This window comes from Syngnathus scovelli, chromosome 17 (assembly GCF_024217435.2).
Source record: "Syngnathus scovelli strain Florida chromosome 17, RoL_Ssco_1.2, whole genome shotgun sequence".
NCBI lineage: Eukaryota > Metazoa > Chordata > Actinopteri > Syngnathiformes > Syngnathidae > Syngnathus > Syngnathus scovelli.
In genome coordinates this window covers 12,733,332-12,750,714 of record NC_090863.1, presented here as the reverse complement: position 1 = coordinate 12,750,714, position 17,383 = coordinate 12,733,332, and the positions used below count along the sequence as shown (strand labels likewise).

At 42.6% G+C, this 17,383-nt stretch overlaps 1 protein-coding gene across 3 annotated transcripts; it reads right to left on the bottom strand.

The window, feature by feature from the left end:
* Window positions 1-629: 629 nt before the first annotated feature.
* On the bottom strand, window positions 630-17,343 carry LOC125984805 (unconventional myosin-VIIb). 3 transcript variants are annotated; one of them, XR_011085610.1, is made up of 52 exons: window positions 16,463-17,343; window positions 16,249-16,282; window positions 16,029-16,130; window positions 14,891-15,043; window positions 14,316-14,384; window positions 14,123-14,238; window positions 13,927-14,054; window positions 13,667-13,809; window positions 13,379-13,492; window positions 13,040-13,193; window positions 12,726-12,802; window positions 12,507-12,626; window positions 12,065-12,207; window positions 11,768-11,978; window positions 11,555-11,690; window positions 11,242-11,408; window positions 11,030-11,170; window positions 10,725-10,883; window positions 10,217-10,309; window positions 9,904-9,998; window positions 9,640-9,724; window positions 9,451-9,552; window positions 9,249-9,365; window positions 9,058-9,168; window positions 8,521-8,631; window positions 8,216-8,452; window positions 7,912-8,133; window positions 7,683-7,838; window positions 7,406-7,468; window positions 7,207-7,331; window positions 6,896-7,022; window positions 6,472-6,591; window positions 6,178-6,351; window positions 5,837-6,064; window positions 5,533-5,700; window positions 5,249-5,366; window positions 4,957-5,083; window positions 4,725-4,876; window positions 4,466-4,644; window positions 4,208-4,317; window positions 3,434-3,549; window positions 3,195-3,348; window positions 2,975-3,130; window positions 2,771-2,876; window positions 2,491-2,604; window positions 2,315-2,402; window positions 2,132-2,232; window positions 1,870-2,055; window positions 1,459-1,575; window positions 1,167-1,347; window positions 971-1,090; window positions 630-895 (listed from the first exon to the last, which is right to left on the bottom strand). XR_011085610.1 is itself a non-coding variant. In XM_068648650.1 (52 exons), the coding sequence occupies exons 1-52, from the start codon at window positions 16,489-16,491 to the stop codon at window positions 803-805; spliced, it is 6,651 nt and encodes a 2,216-aa protein (XP_068504751.1). In that variant the 5' UTR covers window positions 16,492-17,343; the 3' UTR covers window positions 630-802. The 3 variants fall into 3 exon arrangements, 1 of the variants encoding a protein (XP_068504751.1); XR_011085611.1 differs by having other exon boundaries at window positions 1,241-1,347; XM_068648650.1 differs by having other exon boundaries at window positions 1,264-1,347.
* Window positions 17,344-17,383: the final 40 nt, after the last annotated feature.

Genomic DNA, 17,383 nt, shown 5'->3' with positions numbered 1-17,383 from the left:
AGTCACACTTGTCATTCAGCATCCGGAAAGAGACAGAGGCTCAGTCATGCTGCACCTCAAATGCACCTGCCTATGATAACCTGATTTTTTTTTTTTTTTTTTGGCCACATGGTTTCCATGGTAACGGAGCAATAGTCTTAAAGCTGTATAAGGAGTACTCTATAAACTGACTCCAGAACTATGTATGTTGCTCTATAATCCACAACAACACACACACACACACACATACTTTTGGATGTCCTCCTAAGCTGCAGGCAGGGCATTTCAGGACATTCTGTCTGACATGTCATCAATTGCCTCTAAAACTGCCATTTTCATTGAACGCTAGAATACATGTGACCACAAAGTTAAGATTCAATGTATCGATGTGTCTTAAAAGGATGGACACTGCCAGAGAGTTATAACTTCAATGATGTTGGTGTTTTAGTTGGTAGTGCAGTTTAAACTACTGAGAGATGTTTCTAATAAGCTATGTTATTTATCTAAATGAAAATGCGAAAGATTTGTCATATAAAGTGGTAAGTAGTGAGTCTTAAGTGTAATATAAAATCAATTTAAGCAGTAGCTGTAATCTTAAAAAGTTTGAATAATTCACGCAAATAAATGAGTAATGAAAAAATTGCTTACGATTGACAATTTGAGCCAGACATTTATTGTGTTCATAATTTATGATCTTGGTCAAACAATACAGGAAAATATTCAGAATGACAGTGTGAATTGGAATTATGAGAAAGACAAAAGGAAACCTGGAATATTCTTGCCTTGTTATGAGGTCAAAGGAGTTTTTGTTAATCACAGCAGCTCAAGTAAAAATGTGGTTTTTGGATCGAAAGGCCTCCCTTTGCCTTTCATACATCCTGACATACGATCTGAGAAGGTCCTCCATCGTGTGACCCTGAAACATGGTAGACCAGTTATGAGAAATTGAAAAACATGATATTAACACGGCAGAAACGATTGGGATGCTTACCTGCGATGTTTCACAGACAAAGACGTTCCCTCGGACCACGGTGCCGACGGTCATCTGGAAGTAGTCACCTTTGCTGTGGCACTCTGTGATGCGACTGAATGGATGCATGACCAGCAACTCCTGCGAGGTGCATAATAAGTCATTTTTGGTCACCAATGTGACAAAACAAAACAAAAAGTCTGGCAATGTCGTGAACCTGCATGTTTAGAAGGAAAAAAAAAACCCCAATTGAGCCGGGTCCCACTTGCCAACACGAGTGTGCATGCATACCTTTCACGAGTGTGCATGCGTACCTTTGACTTTGGGTCGATTAAGCTTACACCTTGCTTGCTGATAGCGATCCAAACTGTACTTGGGTAGCTTGACTCGCATGTTTGCTGCAAAAATGGAAATGTCATCATGGAAATGTCATCATGAATCATCTACACAATTTGCATACACGCTAGAATTGCCTGCGGGCGAATGTGTCTTTCATCCTCACAACTTACTTTAACTTCAAAGAAGGTACAGCCAAAGGTTGGCCAGCTGGCTATGGCTTGCAGGAAGGCAATTTTGCATTCCTCCACTGTGATGCCACTCTGCTTGTTGTAGGATGACATGATGTGCTGCAAGAGCAAGCAAAACGACACGTCATTTCTTTTCACGGGATGTAAAACAGTCAGGTTGAGCGTATGCATGCATCCACTTGGGCCCGGTCCGTCCGTCCGTCCGTCCGTCCGTCCGTCCGTCCGTCCGTCCGTCCGTCCGTCCGTCCGTCCCCTTTGGAACGCCCCTTCCCTTCCCTTCCCTTCCCTTCCCTTCCCTTCCCTTCCCTTCCCTTCCCTTCCCTTCCCTTCCCTTCCCTTCCCTTCCCTTCCCTTCCCTTCCCTTCCCTTCCCATGGCAGGCATCCTCAGTTACCTTCTTCCATTCCTCCGGAGATGCGTGTTGGATCTGGTCAGCAGGGAGCAAGTTTTTCAGCATTTTGGGGATCATGACAAACTGTGACCTGTCAGAATCCACTTTGGCCCTGAAGAGCAGCCCACCAAGGTTGATGATATCCTCTTTGCTGCATTTGTGATACCCCGTGAGGTATTTGGGCATCTCCTTTATTTTGATCAAATGTATAAGTTGAAAATGATTCATGACAACCTGGAGCGCAAGAGAGTGCGACATTTGATACCTGCGGGAAATGGAAGGTGAGGTCTGCAACCAAGTCTTTGCCTGGCTGCACATTGAACCAGAGCTTCCTCTTAAAAATCAGAGCGTAGGCTAAGTTGACCGCTAAGGAAAAAGTCAATTAGAAACAAGCTAAGAAAGAAAAGACAGAGTCAAAAGAGTGTGTCGTCGCGATGCGATGCCTTACTTTCTCTCACTTTTTTCCCTTTCTTCGAAATAGTAGTCGCCTCTCGTAAACTGTCAAATAAATATTCCTGCTCAGTCAAGCTCAGTATCTGAAGTTAGAAGGAAATTACGGAACCTTTTAGAAAGAAAGCACTTTCTACCCCACCTTGTCCTTGTTTACCACTGAAACTTGCAAACCTTATTTGTTGTTTTCAAATAGAGGCCGTAGCCGTCCGGTGAGGTCAGTTTGAGCTGAGAAGCAATACTGTAGCACAAATCTTGGATTGTGGTCGTTGATGTCACCTCGAATAACTGTAATGAGAAGAAAAAGAAAGAACATTTCCTTTAATAACTGTAATGAAAAAAGAACAAACATTTGGTTTTCTTCTTTCAATTGCCAAGATGGATACGGAATCAATCCATTTGAACGATACAAATTGTACGTTTAAACCCAGGAGAGCTTAGCACTAGGACTTACATCGTTTGTGTCATTCGGGAAGTGAATTTTATGGAAAATGTGAGTGCTGTTCTGCTGGATGGCATCGACTTCGACCAGAGGTGGAGGATGTTTCCTGGGTTCCTTACTGACGAGATATCGAACACGACGAGACAAAAAGTTCAAAGCTTATATGACGGTTTGTGACAGCATGAATAACCAAACGTAAATCAAGTGCTGCCCGACATGCGCATCTGCTGCAGCCTCTGGAGACATCCTGCGGCTAGGGGTTCTCTGGGTCGTGACTCCAGGAAGCGCTGAACGTGTCTCATCAAATCGGGACTGGGAGGAAACAAGCCTGAACACAACCACAACAGCTGCCATCCGCGCTCCATGCTCAACCTGCGGGGAGCAAATATTCATTCATCAATGTGGTGTCGCTAGTGGAAAGCAAAATCCAAATGACCTGTTGCCGTTATTGGTCATTTGTCTCATGATCTGGCAGTAGATCTCATCCTGCAGAAGCTCATGTTGCGTAGCAGGGCCGAAGATCTGGTCAGTCAACTCTAATGGACTGCGAACCTGTTTGATGGGGTAGTCGCCCATGTACTTCAAAATAGGTAGCGAGCAACGTCAAGGATCAAAATCTGCATTGTTTAACGCCAACGCTGTTATTCAAGCAACGGCACTTGTTTATGAGGATATCGGTGAAGGAATTGCAGGCGATGGAGTTCAGCTCAGAGTTGCGGACCAGACTCTTCATGAGTGGCTGCTTCAGCAGTTCTCTTGAACACACCCACAGCCTTTCTTTACCTAGAGGTCTGTACAAGTGTATGAAAGACATTTAGACAAATATTTGGGGTACTCATAAGAGCTGTTATTTTAAAACAGACAAATACATTGGAAACACTGCTGTTTAAAAATAATAATAAATAAATAAATATATTTAGCGCGTTGTCTGATTTTTTTCTAATTAAACCCATTTACTCTATAACTGCAAATTTTGGTGATGTCACCACTGATTCGGAGAACTTCTTTACAGTCATGTTGCATGGAGTTGACCAAGTTCTGGAACTTTTGGAGGAAAAAAAAAAAAAAAAACATGTGACGCCAAGCTGTCCGCAAGAAGTCGACAGTAAAACATGGTGGCCATGTATCATGATCACTTTGAAAGAGAAAATCTGAAAAGGTCATTATTGTAAATATAAAAATGCTGGTTCTGACTGTGCATTGTATCATGTGCTAAAAGTTGATCAACTGCAAGCACAAGAAATGCAAAGCAGTTCTTAGAAAGACTGATTATGCAACAGAATATCTGTTCAATGATTAACGGGAAAGCCATAGAAATGTGCCAAATCAACTGAGATCCTTCTTGTGAACGACTGCATTTTAACGTAAATTGCGCATACGTCCAGCAATTGAACAACATTAGGTTTAGTGTTTGTACGGCACTTAGAAAATAAATAAATAAATAATCACCTAAAATGGTCAAGCGCAAACTCTCTTAGAGAGATAGGAGCAACCGTTTCTTCTCTTTGGGGCCCAATTTGTGTCATGGATGAGTCCCTCTGGAGTGGACTGAGCAGCTCCTGATAGTGTCAATGAAAGGAAAATGAAGCTTCATTTGTTGTAGACTACTTTCAATCATTATCAGTAGATATTATCATTTGGAATTGGGCCCAAAAGTTGCAACACAATACTTCTCGGCCAAATAAAACCTTCTTTGATATACGGTACCATCATGTCATCAGTGGGTCTGCTGAGTGTTGGAAGAAACTGCAATGCATTCTTATAGACAAGACCACTGATATTTGTCTTTGGATTTGTAGCTTTGACCACATTCTTCTTAGAGGATTTTGGATCCTTTTCTACCAACAAGAGGTCTCCTTGTTTACAGGCCAAGAATAAGGGATCATCTGTTGGGGTTCACACAGGTAGGTAAGAGTTTCTTCATGTTTGTGTCTGTTAGTTTAGTAAAAACGCTACAAACTCCTACCTGATTTATTGGAATCCTGCTGGGTGAGTGCAAACACCGAGCGAGCTAGTAGTCCGCTCAAGTTTTGCTCAACAAGTGCGGCCATGTCGTCAGCTTCGCCGCACATTAGGACAAATTCACCTCGAATGGTCACCACGCTCACCGACTGGTTACTAAAAAGCCCGACATGAATTAAGCACGTTTGACCAAAAATGATAACGCTTGTAAGCAAAAGCGAAAATATCAACCGTACCTCAACAGTCTGACTTCTTTTATCTCCACATAAGGCAGCTCAAGGAGTTTCTTGTCTCTTCCATCCATGAAGAAAATGCCATTCCAGTTTACAGCCACAACAAACCTGCTTTTGGGTAAAGTAGGTCCTGTGGACATACAGTGACTCACTCGTTTCATTTGTTAACGTGACCACACGTACAAGTATAAACATCGGTATCTCAAATCATCATTCCCAATTAAAAATGAATGAAAATGCCATTACGTCACGTCGTAATCTTGCGTACTATATAAGTGTGTTGATGTTGACTAACCTGACGTCATTGTAACGTCATAAAACTTGGAGAAGTAGACCGGCCAATCCACTCGAGCACGGTCGACAAGTTCTCCTTTGACAACCTCTTTGCTCATGGTCCCCTTTGTGTAAGCACCCTGCGAAAAGGGACAGAAAATACCTAAGACTTCCACAACAAAAGGTATGAAATATGCAGAATGCATCTTATCTATGTTTGTATGTGATGTCTGCACACATACTGGTTAGTGTAAGTGAGCACAACTTATCTGGCATTAAAGCAGGGACAGCTAATAGACATCTTACCTGCAAGTACGCCGAGCTGATGAGTTGGATCCATTTTGCCATGGATTTGCTCTCGATCAGATGTATAGCAATGCAGTCCTCGACCACCCTCTGGACATTCTCTTTGCTGTAGATCGAGCCATGCTGGATATAATAGTGCATTGTAGCCAGCTGGATATATTCATCCTCCTGAGGGGAGCAAGGTTGTTTTAGCGACGAGCACTTTTTGGTTTGGGGGGTCAGAATATGGATGGAGCATACGCAGGAAACAAAGCCAAATGTATATTTGTTTGCATACCTGTCACTCTAATTGACACGCGCTCACCTTGTCACACGTGTACTCTCCCGACTTGATGCCCTGAATGACCTGCTTGTAAATGAGATCGGTGCTGATGGAGTCTTGAGAGCAGTTGTGCCACGGCGTGAACAGCTCTTTGCGGACCGCGAACTGCACAGGGGTGTCCTTCTCTTGCTTGCCCTGCCGCCTCATCTCCTGCTCACACTGTGACACAGCGTCCAACACGTGCTTCCCGCAGCTGCCCAGAGACCACATCTGGAGTCCAAAGGTCAAAAAGATTAGAGTCCCTCTTAAGGTTCATGTGAGATTTAGCAAAGTCGGGCTCGAGTCAAATCCCTCTCCTATTTACCAGAAGGAGTAAAGCTCACTTTGTCAAAAAAACGAATGTAGAGGGAGAATCCATAGGTGTCTCGCATATTAATCTTGTCAGCCAAAGCTCGGCAGACCTCGGCCGAGGTGGAGGCCGAGTCCAACTGCAAGCTGACGTTACTGCCGTCTGTCAGAGACACGGTCGTTTCGATAGGCTCCAAGGCTTTCACAGCCTGTCAGCAGGGGAAAAAGAAAAAGTGAGTAGTTCTGTTCATGAATGAAGACTCTTGCCGCCACCACCAAATTCATTTGCGACTCTACAATTAAACAGCTCAAGACAAGACATGATGTACCTGTAATTCCAGCCAACAGGGCAGCTCTTTTCTTTCTCCGTTGGCTTTGACGCGATGCAGGCGCTTACGACAATATTCAGCATAACCGCTTGGCCCCTTACGGATAAAGGTCTCCAAATACTGAAATCAGACACAATTAAAGTAATCATTTAAAAAAAAAAACAAAAAAAAAAAACCTGCACTAGGGAACCTAGTCAAGTGCCTGAATCGAAAATGTACTCATGTTTAGCGCACAATTGTAATTCAACTTTAATTGGATTTTGGCTTTATATTTTACGTCCAGGTCTTATTCTTTCGATCTTTAAATATGTGACAGAGACACACTATTGTGCAACAAATGTCTTTTGTTATTCTTCCTCAGAATTTAACCATCAGTCGTGGAGTCAGTCTATTTGTAGTAGTTTCCAACGTGGCAGAAACAGACCTTGCTGAAGAAGTCTGTCGGGGGAAAGATCCCCAGACAGATGGACAGAAGGACCCATCCTTGCGTACGGCTTGCTCGGTTTCTATTGTTCGTCAGCTGCTTACAGATCTGACAGTAAATCTCATCTCTGTGGGGAAACAAGAAACAGAAGAAAACAAGATCAACAATAGGCAATACATAATAGAATACATGTCATGATATAATAACGAAACAAATCATACATAAATGATCATACAAAAAAAAGGGAATGGATCTACTCCACATCTTGAGTCTTGTTGATAAGCTATTATAAAGATAAGCCATATTCACACCTTATTCCTTGTTTGGCGAGTGCATATCCAACAATAATGTGCAGTTTTTCCAGAGGGGAAAGTGGCCTGTCCAAAGTAGGACCTTCTCCGATCAAAACCTCCTCATCCTCCGCGAAGCCCTCCGGCTGGTTTGTGACAAAATGGAAATGATTCATTTCTAGTCAAAACCATGAATAAGATTGGGGGTACGCAGACTGACCTCCTCAAGAATAGTCGAGGCCTTCCTGTTTCCGTGCTTTTTCTTGTTCTTCCTTAGTATTTTCTAAACGATATGGAAATGTCAAGACCAAAGTGTATTGACGCAGTAAAGAGGGCGATTTGTAATACAATCGTATCATTTGCTCCTTTTTAGAAATTTCACATTTAGTCTGAAATCGAATTAATGATGCTCAGACTTAAAAGGACATGTTTTGAATTGAACACCCCAGAACGGTTCCATTTTCAAAATGAAAGGCTTCCCATTGTTCCTTTCTTACCTGGTCGAGTCCCACCAAGCTGCTCAGCCTCCTGCCGTGCCTGTGAGGCAGATGGCGAGAAATGCTGAGAGAGGCCTGAGATGTGGCATCCTGAGACCTGGGCTCGGGGATGTCCCCCATGAATCGGAGTATGATCCACCATATGGTCAGACAGGCCTTTGAGGTGGCGGGTGGGAAGGATGATGTTCAAACGGAGCAAACCAAGCGCACATACTTTGCTACCACTCACCAGCGTGTCACTCTCATCGTCGTGTTGCAGAAGAGGCTTCCTGAGTCTCTGATTTAGGATGTGCGTGTGGCTGGCATCACCCTGGAAGTGAAGAATGCTAAACTTGTAGAATGAATACTCGTCTGTGAGATCTTCAAACTCGTCTTCCTCTTCGTCGAACGACGGAGTCGGTGTTGCTGTGTCTGAGCCTGCGAAGCTCATCTCGGACCTGGTCTCTTCGTTCTATAAAATTCAAATAAACACATGTGAGGCTGTATATAGTTTTCAACTTGTTTTGCGTGAGTCACTTGACATCTTATCAAACCTCCATTTCCTCTGATTCCAATTCTTCGTACTTTGTAATTGTCACAAGAGGTACGGGCATCATATTTCTTCCCTCTTCCACCAAATCTATCGGAGTGACGGGCTCAAGCTCCTCATCAGCTTGTTGAGCCTGTGTGACGACTTCTTCTAGTCTGCGCTTCAGCTCCTGGGCAACGTCATCTTCAGTGTCATCTTCTTCTGGTGTAAGCGGACCACTCAAAGGTGGGTCAGAGAGGCCCTAAATAGACAATCAAGTAGAAGAAAACATACAATGCTTCTTTCTTTTCTGAAAAGGTGCAGCATTACCTTAAACCTCATGCTGGCATCTTGTCTGCACTTCAGCTCCTGGGCAACGTCATCTTCAGTGTCATCTTCTTCTGGTGTAAGCGGACCACTCAAAGGTGGGTCAGAGAGGCCCTAAATGGAGAATCAAGTATAAGAAAACATACAATGCTTCTTTCTATTTTCAAAAGGTGCAGCATTACCTTAAACCTCATGCTGGGATCTTGTCTGCGCTTCATCTCCCGGGCAATGTCATCTTCAGTCCCGTCCTCCTCTAGTGCACGTGGACCACGCGGATGTGGGTCAGAGAGACCCTAAATGGAGAATCGAGTATAAGAAAACATACAATGCCTCTTTCTATTTTCAAAAGGTGCAGCATTACCTTAAACCTCATGCTGGGATCTTCTCTGCGCTTCAGCTCCCGGGCAATGTCATCTTCAGTCCCGTCCTCCTCTAGTGTACGTGGACCACGCGGATGTGGGTCAGAGAGGCCCTAAATGGAGAATCGAGTATAAGAAAACATACAATGCTTCTTTCTATTTTCAAAAGGTGCAGCATTACCTTAAACCTCATGCTGGCATCTTGTCTGCGCTTCAGCTCCCGGGCAATGTCATCTTCAGTCCCATGCTCCTTTGGTATAAGCCGACCGCGTGGAGGTGGGTCAGACAGGCCCTAAGTGGAAAATCGAGTATAATATACGTATATATATATAAAAAAAAAAGTCTTTCTATTTTCATAAGGTGCAGCATTACCTTAATCCTCATGCTGGCAAATAATCGTCTTGCCAGGAATCCTCTGGTGTAAGCCTGCAGAAGTACGGCTGCTTCTCTCTTATGCTTCCAAGTCTTCCTTGCCCGGTAACCCCGTAGCTGCGCATTGTGTCAGTGATGACTCAGCACTTTATAAATACATTGTTGCTACACGCTGTGTGCAAGCATCATTTAGACAACATACACGAGTCTGTAAGATGAGTGTTGCCGATCGTTGCCTTCCAAATTGGTCCTGAAGTTTCCGACCACGGGTTTTCGACACCAGGCGTTCGAAACCTTGTAGGATCTAGAGCGAGAGCGGGAGACATTTTTGTTACTGCTGGTGCCAAAATAACAGTAGAATGAATGTCAGAGACTATGCTCAAAATCATACCTTTAGTCTTCTTTTGCTTTCCCTGTAAACTCTCCAGTGTTTTTGCAACACCACAGCCGCCCTCCTCTTCTTTAGAAAAGACTTTCTGCAGAGAAGGCAGAGCGTCGGAGCTGTGATTTAACCTCATCGACCATAACGTTTAGGAAAACAAGATTATCATTATTATTTACATGAAAAAAAAGCATTGCTTGTATTTGCTATTATCCAAAATGTCTCAAGTGATCTTTTACAGTATAGGAGTAATATTTCCAATGACAATTGCACCTGTCCTTGCATCCCAGCATGAATCGTTGGATCACAAGAGCTTTCCTGCTGAGTTCTTCTTCCCTCAGGCGTTCCAGCACAGCATCGTGAGCATCCTGGAAAAAAAATAAAACAATTTGCAAAGTCCAAATTTGTCCAGGGAATCTCAGCAATAGATTGGCAGGTATTAAAAAAAAATTCCAAGGAGATAAAGCAGAAATAAAAAATGCCTCAGATACGTACTGTAGACTTTAGTCTGGAGATAGATAGATAGTACATTTTTGAAGACTTTACTGTCATTCAAATGATCATATTAAAAAATTGCTTTCAGAACCTTCAGGAAAATCTTGGTCTTTCCGATTCTCCACTCGTCAGGTGTCTTAAACGCCGTCTGGCAGATGGCGTCACAACAGGCCGCAGCTGTGTTCTGCGGAGAGAACGTTTCATTGATGAATACTGACAATGCGCCGACCGATGCCTCCGTTCGTCCGTGGCGAACGTAGCATCAAGCAGAAAGAAACAACTTGCTCAATGGAATTACAGCCAAAACTAAAGAAGCCTTTAAAAAGGTAATAATGCCAAGTTTGGATTTGATTTTAAATGGAATGATCAATAAGATGATACTTCGTTTTGAATCTCAGTACAGGATGATGGAGTGCAGTTTTGTCAACCACTGCAAATAAAAACTACTACAACAGTCCTTATCGGACGATGTCATTGAAAAATGAGACTCATCATCGGCCTTTTTGGGAAGTGGATCTGAGCAGGTGTGCCGAATGAAGGTATACATATAGCTCAAGGATGATGCCCATGCTCAAAATCGGTTCCAGAAGGTGACTAACAGTTTTTGGGTCACACACGGTTGTCTTCAGGAGCACTCGGTAGCGAGTCAAGAATTCCACAAAGGTGTGGCGAACGGGATAGCCCAGTTTCCTGATGCGGATGGTGTCCATCATGCCAGAGTACCGCAGCTGACGCATACAAAGTTCTCGGTCAAAGTCCTTTGAGTGGAAAAACAAAAGAGCAAATTGGCAATTAGCATTTTAGTTGGGATTAGTAACTGCAAAATGGTTTTTGGAGAAGCAGGAAGTTAAAAAGAAGTGAAGCGAAATGCCTTTTGGTACAAAAGAGTAAAGGTTCTATGCACCCCAGACTGCTTGTTGTTGTTTGGTTTGAAGCAGCGGATGAAGTACGGTTGGCAGGCGGAGAGAGCCTTCATGAGGGCGTCCAGAGATTGCCGGAACTGACCGCTGAGGGTCGGCACTTGCTTGCGTTTGTCCCGAGGGGACTGCACAAACAAAAAGGCGGCACAAATGGGACAATGGACTTTTTCATTCCAAAGCAACGATGCTTCCGTACCCGCATGGAATTATTGGGTGTGATCATAATCCGCTGGTTCTTGGTCAGCTTCGTTCCATCGATTGAAAGCTCTGGCATGAAAATCTGCTGAAGCAACTTGTTGGTGGACATGTCAACCATCTTGAATATGTCAGAGCTTACAGCATCTCTATTCTTCTCAAGGAACCCTTAAAAAGAAAAAACATTTTTTTAAGCGAATGATCATGTACATCCATCCATCCATTCATTTTCTACTCTTTGACAAAAATCTTCCAAATGAATCCAGTACTCGTCGTCCGTTCTTTGGTTTTGAATTGGAAATGTGTTTGCCTACCTTTGGAGTCATAATAAACGATGCCTGCAAAATGGTGAATTCCAAAATCAGTGTCATGTTCACTCTTTGACGAAATGAAGGTCTTGTCCTCATGATGCTGCTGATTCATTTTGATAAGCATCGTCAGATCCGAGCCCTGTCATGTAAAGCACCATCGTAAGTATGACGGACGGTACGGTAGGGGCATATCCAGCTGATGCGGTACAAGAGCACCTTTGGAAAATTGCTCTCTTCATCAATCAGCGCCAGAAGGTTACAGGGTTTCCCGGCCAGAAGATCCAGAATCTTCTGATTGTCACCAAAGTTGATGTTATTCCACACAATGTTTTCTTTCAGATATTCCTTCTGCTCCAGCTTGAAGATGTGACCCACAAAGAACTGCTGCAGCTTCTCGTTTGCAAAGTTTATGCACAGCTGTTCGAAACTGGACAAAGGTGACATTTGTTCAATTCTGCAGGTGAATTGGATGAAATCATGCTCGAAGTAGTACTGGAATGGAAGTCTTATGACCTGTTGATCTCAAAGTTCTCAAAACCAAATATATCAAGCAGGCCGATTGACAGATAGGATGATTTGGGTTGGTGAGTGATTCTTTTGTAGATGACATCATTGATTTTTCCAACGATCCATATGAAGAGTTTGTTGTAGATTGCCTATGAGACAATACACACACATCACCGTTCAATTAGGTCCGAGTCGATAGTAATGCGAAATGTGAACAAATGAAAGGCATTTAAATAGTTGCTGCTCTTAAATACAAACAAATAGTATGATGCATCGTCACACCTACAGATGCTAAAAGTCAATTTGCTCATTGACTGCCTGAGGACAATAATGCCGGATGAGAGGCGTTGGCTAATTGTTTTTTCTTTTTTGGCAGAATGATGCTACAAGATATGCAACAGTTCTATAAGAAGTCAAAGAGGAAAAAAAAAAAGATGGTGGTTCAGACCTTGACAAAGGCGTCTCTACATGCAGATGCCTGCTCACAGTCAAGAGGTTTCGTCACCATCTCTCTGTTGGTCATAAAGGAACGATTGGTCAAACTGTTGGCCAGCACACAATTCTCAACCTGTAGGAAACATGCACAAGAAAATGGAAATTATATATATATATTTTTTTTTGGTACGATACATGCTCACAGCTGCAGAGGGTGGCAATTTAGACAAACCTCTAGCAGAGATGCTGCAATGCTAAAATGCTCCGAGTTGCTGACATCGCTGGTGTCCATGTTATTTTGTGTATTTCCTGCAGAAAACCAAACACGATGAAAACAACTGTAGTTCAATTTACACAATTGATGGCTAAATTGATCAAGAAATGTGGGGGGGGGGATACATTTGTCAGTCTGTGTACATTACTAGAAGCACTGCTGGGTCAAATTTAGAAGTCAAAGCAATTTGGGATTAAAATGGCACAGAAAATATTTGAATGACATCATCTCATATAATTCAGTTGTTGGTCAATTTCTAAAACAGCACTTGCCTTCAAAGAAGACGTTTCCCAGGTGTAATATAGCTGCAAGTAGCTTGAGAATTTCAAAACACTGCTGATCGGAGAAGGTTAGAATTTTCATGGCAGATCGAATACGCCTGAAGTCCTCCGCATCTTGCCTCCCTTCGCATGTGATACACTCGCCCTGTAAAAGAGTGTTAGGTCTACTTGCAGAACAGTTAACCATGTTCAAATGGAGCTTGCACAATGCCTGTGAAGTTAATCAAGACCCTGTCTGGGTAATAAAGAAATCCAAATATGATTCTCAATGAATAATTCATTTTTAGAAATAGACAAAATTGTTTTTGTTTTTTTTCTCCATATTTGTACCTTAGTGAGGAATATGTAATCTTGTGCATTTTTTAGACGCAAACTTTTCCTCTCCTCTGCTGTGATTCCTGCCAGCATGCAATAGAAGATGTGATAGTTTCGCTCCTCCTGGGCCTGAGGTGGAGAAAATAATTTGATGTTTCTTTAAAGCGTTGTCACATTATCTATCAGTAGTGATCAACGTCTTCTGCAGCCACGTCTTATAGCAGTGAGAGTGCGTTTACAGCCATACTATCTCAGCGTCCACGAGAGATGAACAGAGATAAGCGGCTTTGCTAGTTGCCTCACCTGATGGCAGACACGAGATTTCTCCAAAAGGTATTGCTCCACGCGTGCGCCTTCAATGACTCCACTCTCCTTGAAGAAGATCTCCAAATATTTTCCAAAACGACTGGAGTTGTCATTCCTGACGGTCTTGGCATTTCCGAAAGCTTGGCAAAGTTTAGATTTCACATAACAGCAGGTTTTAGAATAGGCCATTTTTTATTTCAATTGTAACAGAATTGATTCATTAAGAATGCGATTCGTCCTATTAAGTATCGTAGTACCTTCCAAGATGGGGTTGGACTCCAAGATCTGTTTTGCAATGTGATGTTCAGAGAGCTCACCGCTGACCGCTGCTAAGTACTGCAAGATCAACTTTGTGCTTTCAGTCTTGCCCGCTCCAGACTCGCCACTTTGAAAGAGAAACAAAGCTTGAAATGAGCATTGACCTTCACCAAAGTGAAATGATACAAACGCAACCTGATGATGCAGCACTGGTTCCTAAGATGGCGTTTCATGTTGAAGTAGCAGGATTCAGCGATGGCAAAGATGTGTGGAGAGAGTTCCCCGAGCTTTTTACCACGGTACAGTTTGACCTGAATGAAAGGAAGAGATGAAATATATGGCATTAAAACTCAAAATCAAATTGAATATGAAGGTACTGACAGCTCACCTGGTCATTTGAATAGATGGGGAAAACTTGGTATGGGTTCACTGCCACCAGAACTGAGCCTGTGTAAGTCTGGGAAATAAATCAAAAGACCTTAACACAGTCAATGCCAGGTGGTTATTGTGCTGAATTTGAAGTACAATCAAAATAAATACCTATACATGCCTTCTAGTTTCTGATGGTAAAATAGCTACAATAGAGCGTCCGATATTGGTGTCGACCTGCGTTGCGAGCACCGATACCGTGAAATACAAATGCTATAACTGGTATCAATAGTTGCCCACTCCTAATGTTAGCCTCGTGAGGGAAAGTCCCGAAGGTGTGCTGCTGGAAATGCACTCCTTAAATGCCCTTCCTTATTCTCATGACACACTGTACTTTAATGAGAGGAGCAGGAGTCATTCATATCTGTAGCCTCGGACACAAATTTAAGACCATTCCAGTCAAGATTGCAGAGCTACATTTAAGAAGTAGTGGGAAAATATTACAAGCTGTATAAAGATTGCAATCAACTTTATAACTTGTACACCCCCATCCCAAAAATCTTTGGATTGCTTTGTTCTTCTTTTGTAACTTACATAGATGGTTCCTTGCTTGTGGCGCATCATCAGGTTTCGTAGTAGGCCAGCCTCTGTCATGTCACCCAATTTGATCATGTCATCCACCCCCTCCACTGACGTCGGATGCATGATCTTGAGGGAGGCTTCCTGCTCTGGGGACAAACTGTGTTCCTGGGTAGACCAAACAGAAACGGAAGTCAGGGAACGCAGTGGCGCTGTGGACAAATGTACTTTGGAATGGCAACCTGCTGTCTTGTCAATTCTTGAGTACCGTAATTTCCGGACTATAAGCCGCGACTTTTTTCCAAAATTTTGAACCCTGCGGCTTAGAGTCAGGTGCGGCTTATATAAGATTTTTCTCGGGATTTTTGTGATGACTTGATCCCTTTTATACACTCGTAAAAAGGCTGTGGACCACTGTTGTGCAGTATCTTGAAGAAAAAACAACAACAAAAATACTATTTTGAAACACGACTATGGCTGCTGCTTATTCTGGCTGTGTTGCTTGTGACTATTATGAGCTTTAGTAGGAATGCACGCTAGGTGACCTGCGTCAAAGGGCTCTAAACCCTTTCTCTTACTCTGCCATGTGACTCAGAGATTACACAAAGCAGTGCACACTTCCGTGTTGCTGCGGTACTACTGCTGCGTCACAGGCAATGTTTAGAAAGATATGTTAAAGTATGCTATTAAAACTTTTAAAAGGCTTTCTGTGTACTGTCTTTCTTTGTAAAAAACTCGTGTGCACGTGCGGCTTATAGTCCGGTGCGGCTTATGTAAGAAAAAAACTAAAATATCCCCGAATTTTAGCTGGTGCGGCTTATAGTCTGGAAATTACGGTAGTCGTCGATACTGATAACAAGCATTGATACGAGTTTTAATTTTGATACATCAAATCTCCCTCAAAAACAATGACAGCTAATTTTTTTAAAATGCTTTTTTGTACATTAAATTTGCATGAAACTCATTTTCTATTCTTCGACTCTAATTTCGGGTTGTATTGTAACACGGCCACATTTGGGCAGCTGATACGAGTCAACGTGGCGAGTAGCGATACCGTGACATAACGCTGATATCGGTCGGCACCGATACCTGGTATCAATACCCGACCATCCCTCCTCATGTCACAGTTTCAAGTCGATTGAGAATGGTTCACCTTTCCTGCATCATCCACCAATAAACGCTGACCGTTTGGTGTTTCTTTGACCTTAGCTCCGATTGGCACTCCACTGCCCGAGTCCAGCCAAACCCACTCCCCCTAAAAACCACAAGTAACATTCAGATGCTGTATCATCAATTCACAATGTATTTTTCAATTTCTTGGAAAAAATGATAAAAGTTCGGGTCTTATATAATTAAATAAACTTCAGCCTCACCTTTCTCAGCATCGCCGATCGATTTTCAATGTTCCTAGCATTAAAAACAAACATGATTAATAATCAGCTTGTTTCATTTAAAGAGCAAAGCTTCAAGCCAAAACGTATAACAAAATGCAGCCGACAGTGGACAGTACCACCTGGATACCCTGAAATGATCAGCAGTTGAGTTCCAATCAGTCTGCTAGCACTCGCAAAATAAATGAAAATGTACCTTTCAATTCTTGTATTACTGTTCTTCATAAAAAGCCTTCTTTGAGCCTCCTGCAGAGTTGCTTTCTATGTCCCGGTCGTCCGAGTGCGGAGTAGGAGGAAACACTCGGGCAAATAGATTTTATGGCACTTTGACTTTGTACTGACAGGCCCAGAAGTAAGTCGGGTAGAAGGTGGCTGCTTACAATAGACCTGTCCTATCATTCATTTCATAAAAGGGAGGGAGCGGGCTTATAGAAAAAGGCCCAATTCATTCGATGATCCAAATGAAAACATTTAGGCTTACTGCTTCTATGTGCTGAATTACCGTAGTGCGCCCACGTCCTTCAATATTCAAATAAATACTGGCATTTATCTAATCAACTCAAATTTGGAGTCAATCGTACAAAGCCAGTGGCATCATCATCATCATCACATGCAATTTCAATGTTACGATAGCTTATTAAACAACCTTACGGAATTGTGTATTGACTGGGTTCAAACGGAGTGCTGTAATGAATTTATATGCAGACTTTGGACCCTGGTGACATACTATATGAGGTGTGACTGTCAAAAATCTCTCAGATTGTCAAGGCAATAAAGATGTAAATAGGAGATAAAACTAATCAACAGAGAGGGAATCTACTGTTGTCTTCTGGGAGCATGCATGCATGCATGGGCTGGTTATCAGTGAGGTCATTTATGTTTGTTAACACCTAGAGATTGATTTGATTTTGTTTTACTTTTGCAGTTAGTTTCCAGAAGGCAATCCGTTGAATGTACGCTACTGTTAGGTCAAAGCAAAGCATATGTTGCTCTTGGGGCTCAAGTGTAGACATGATCACTTCTTAGCGCTACACACAACAGAAAGACAATTGAATTTGACAAAAGATCATCAGAAAATCAAAGCAAAACCACTCATGTAAAATAGCATTTGGCAAAC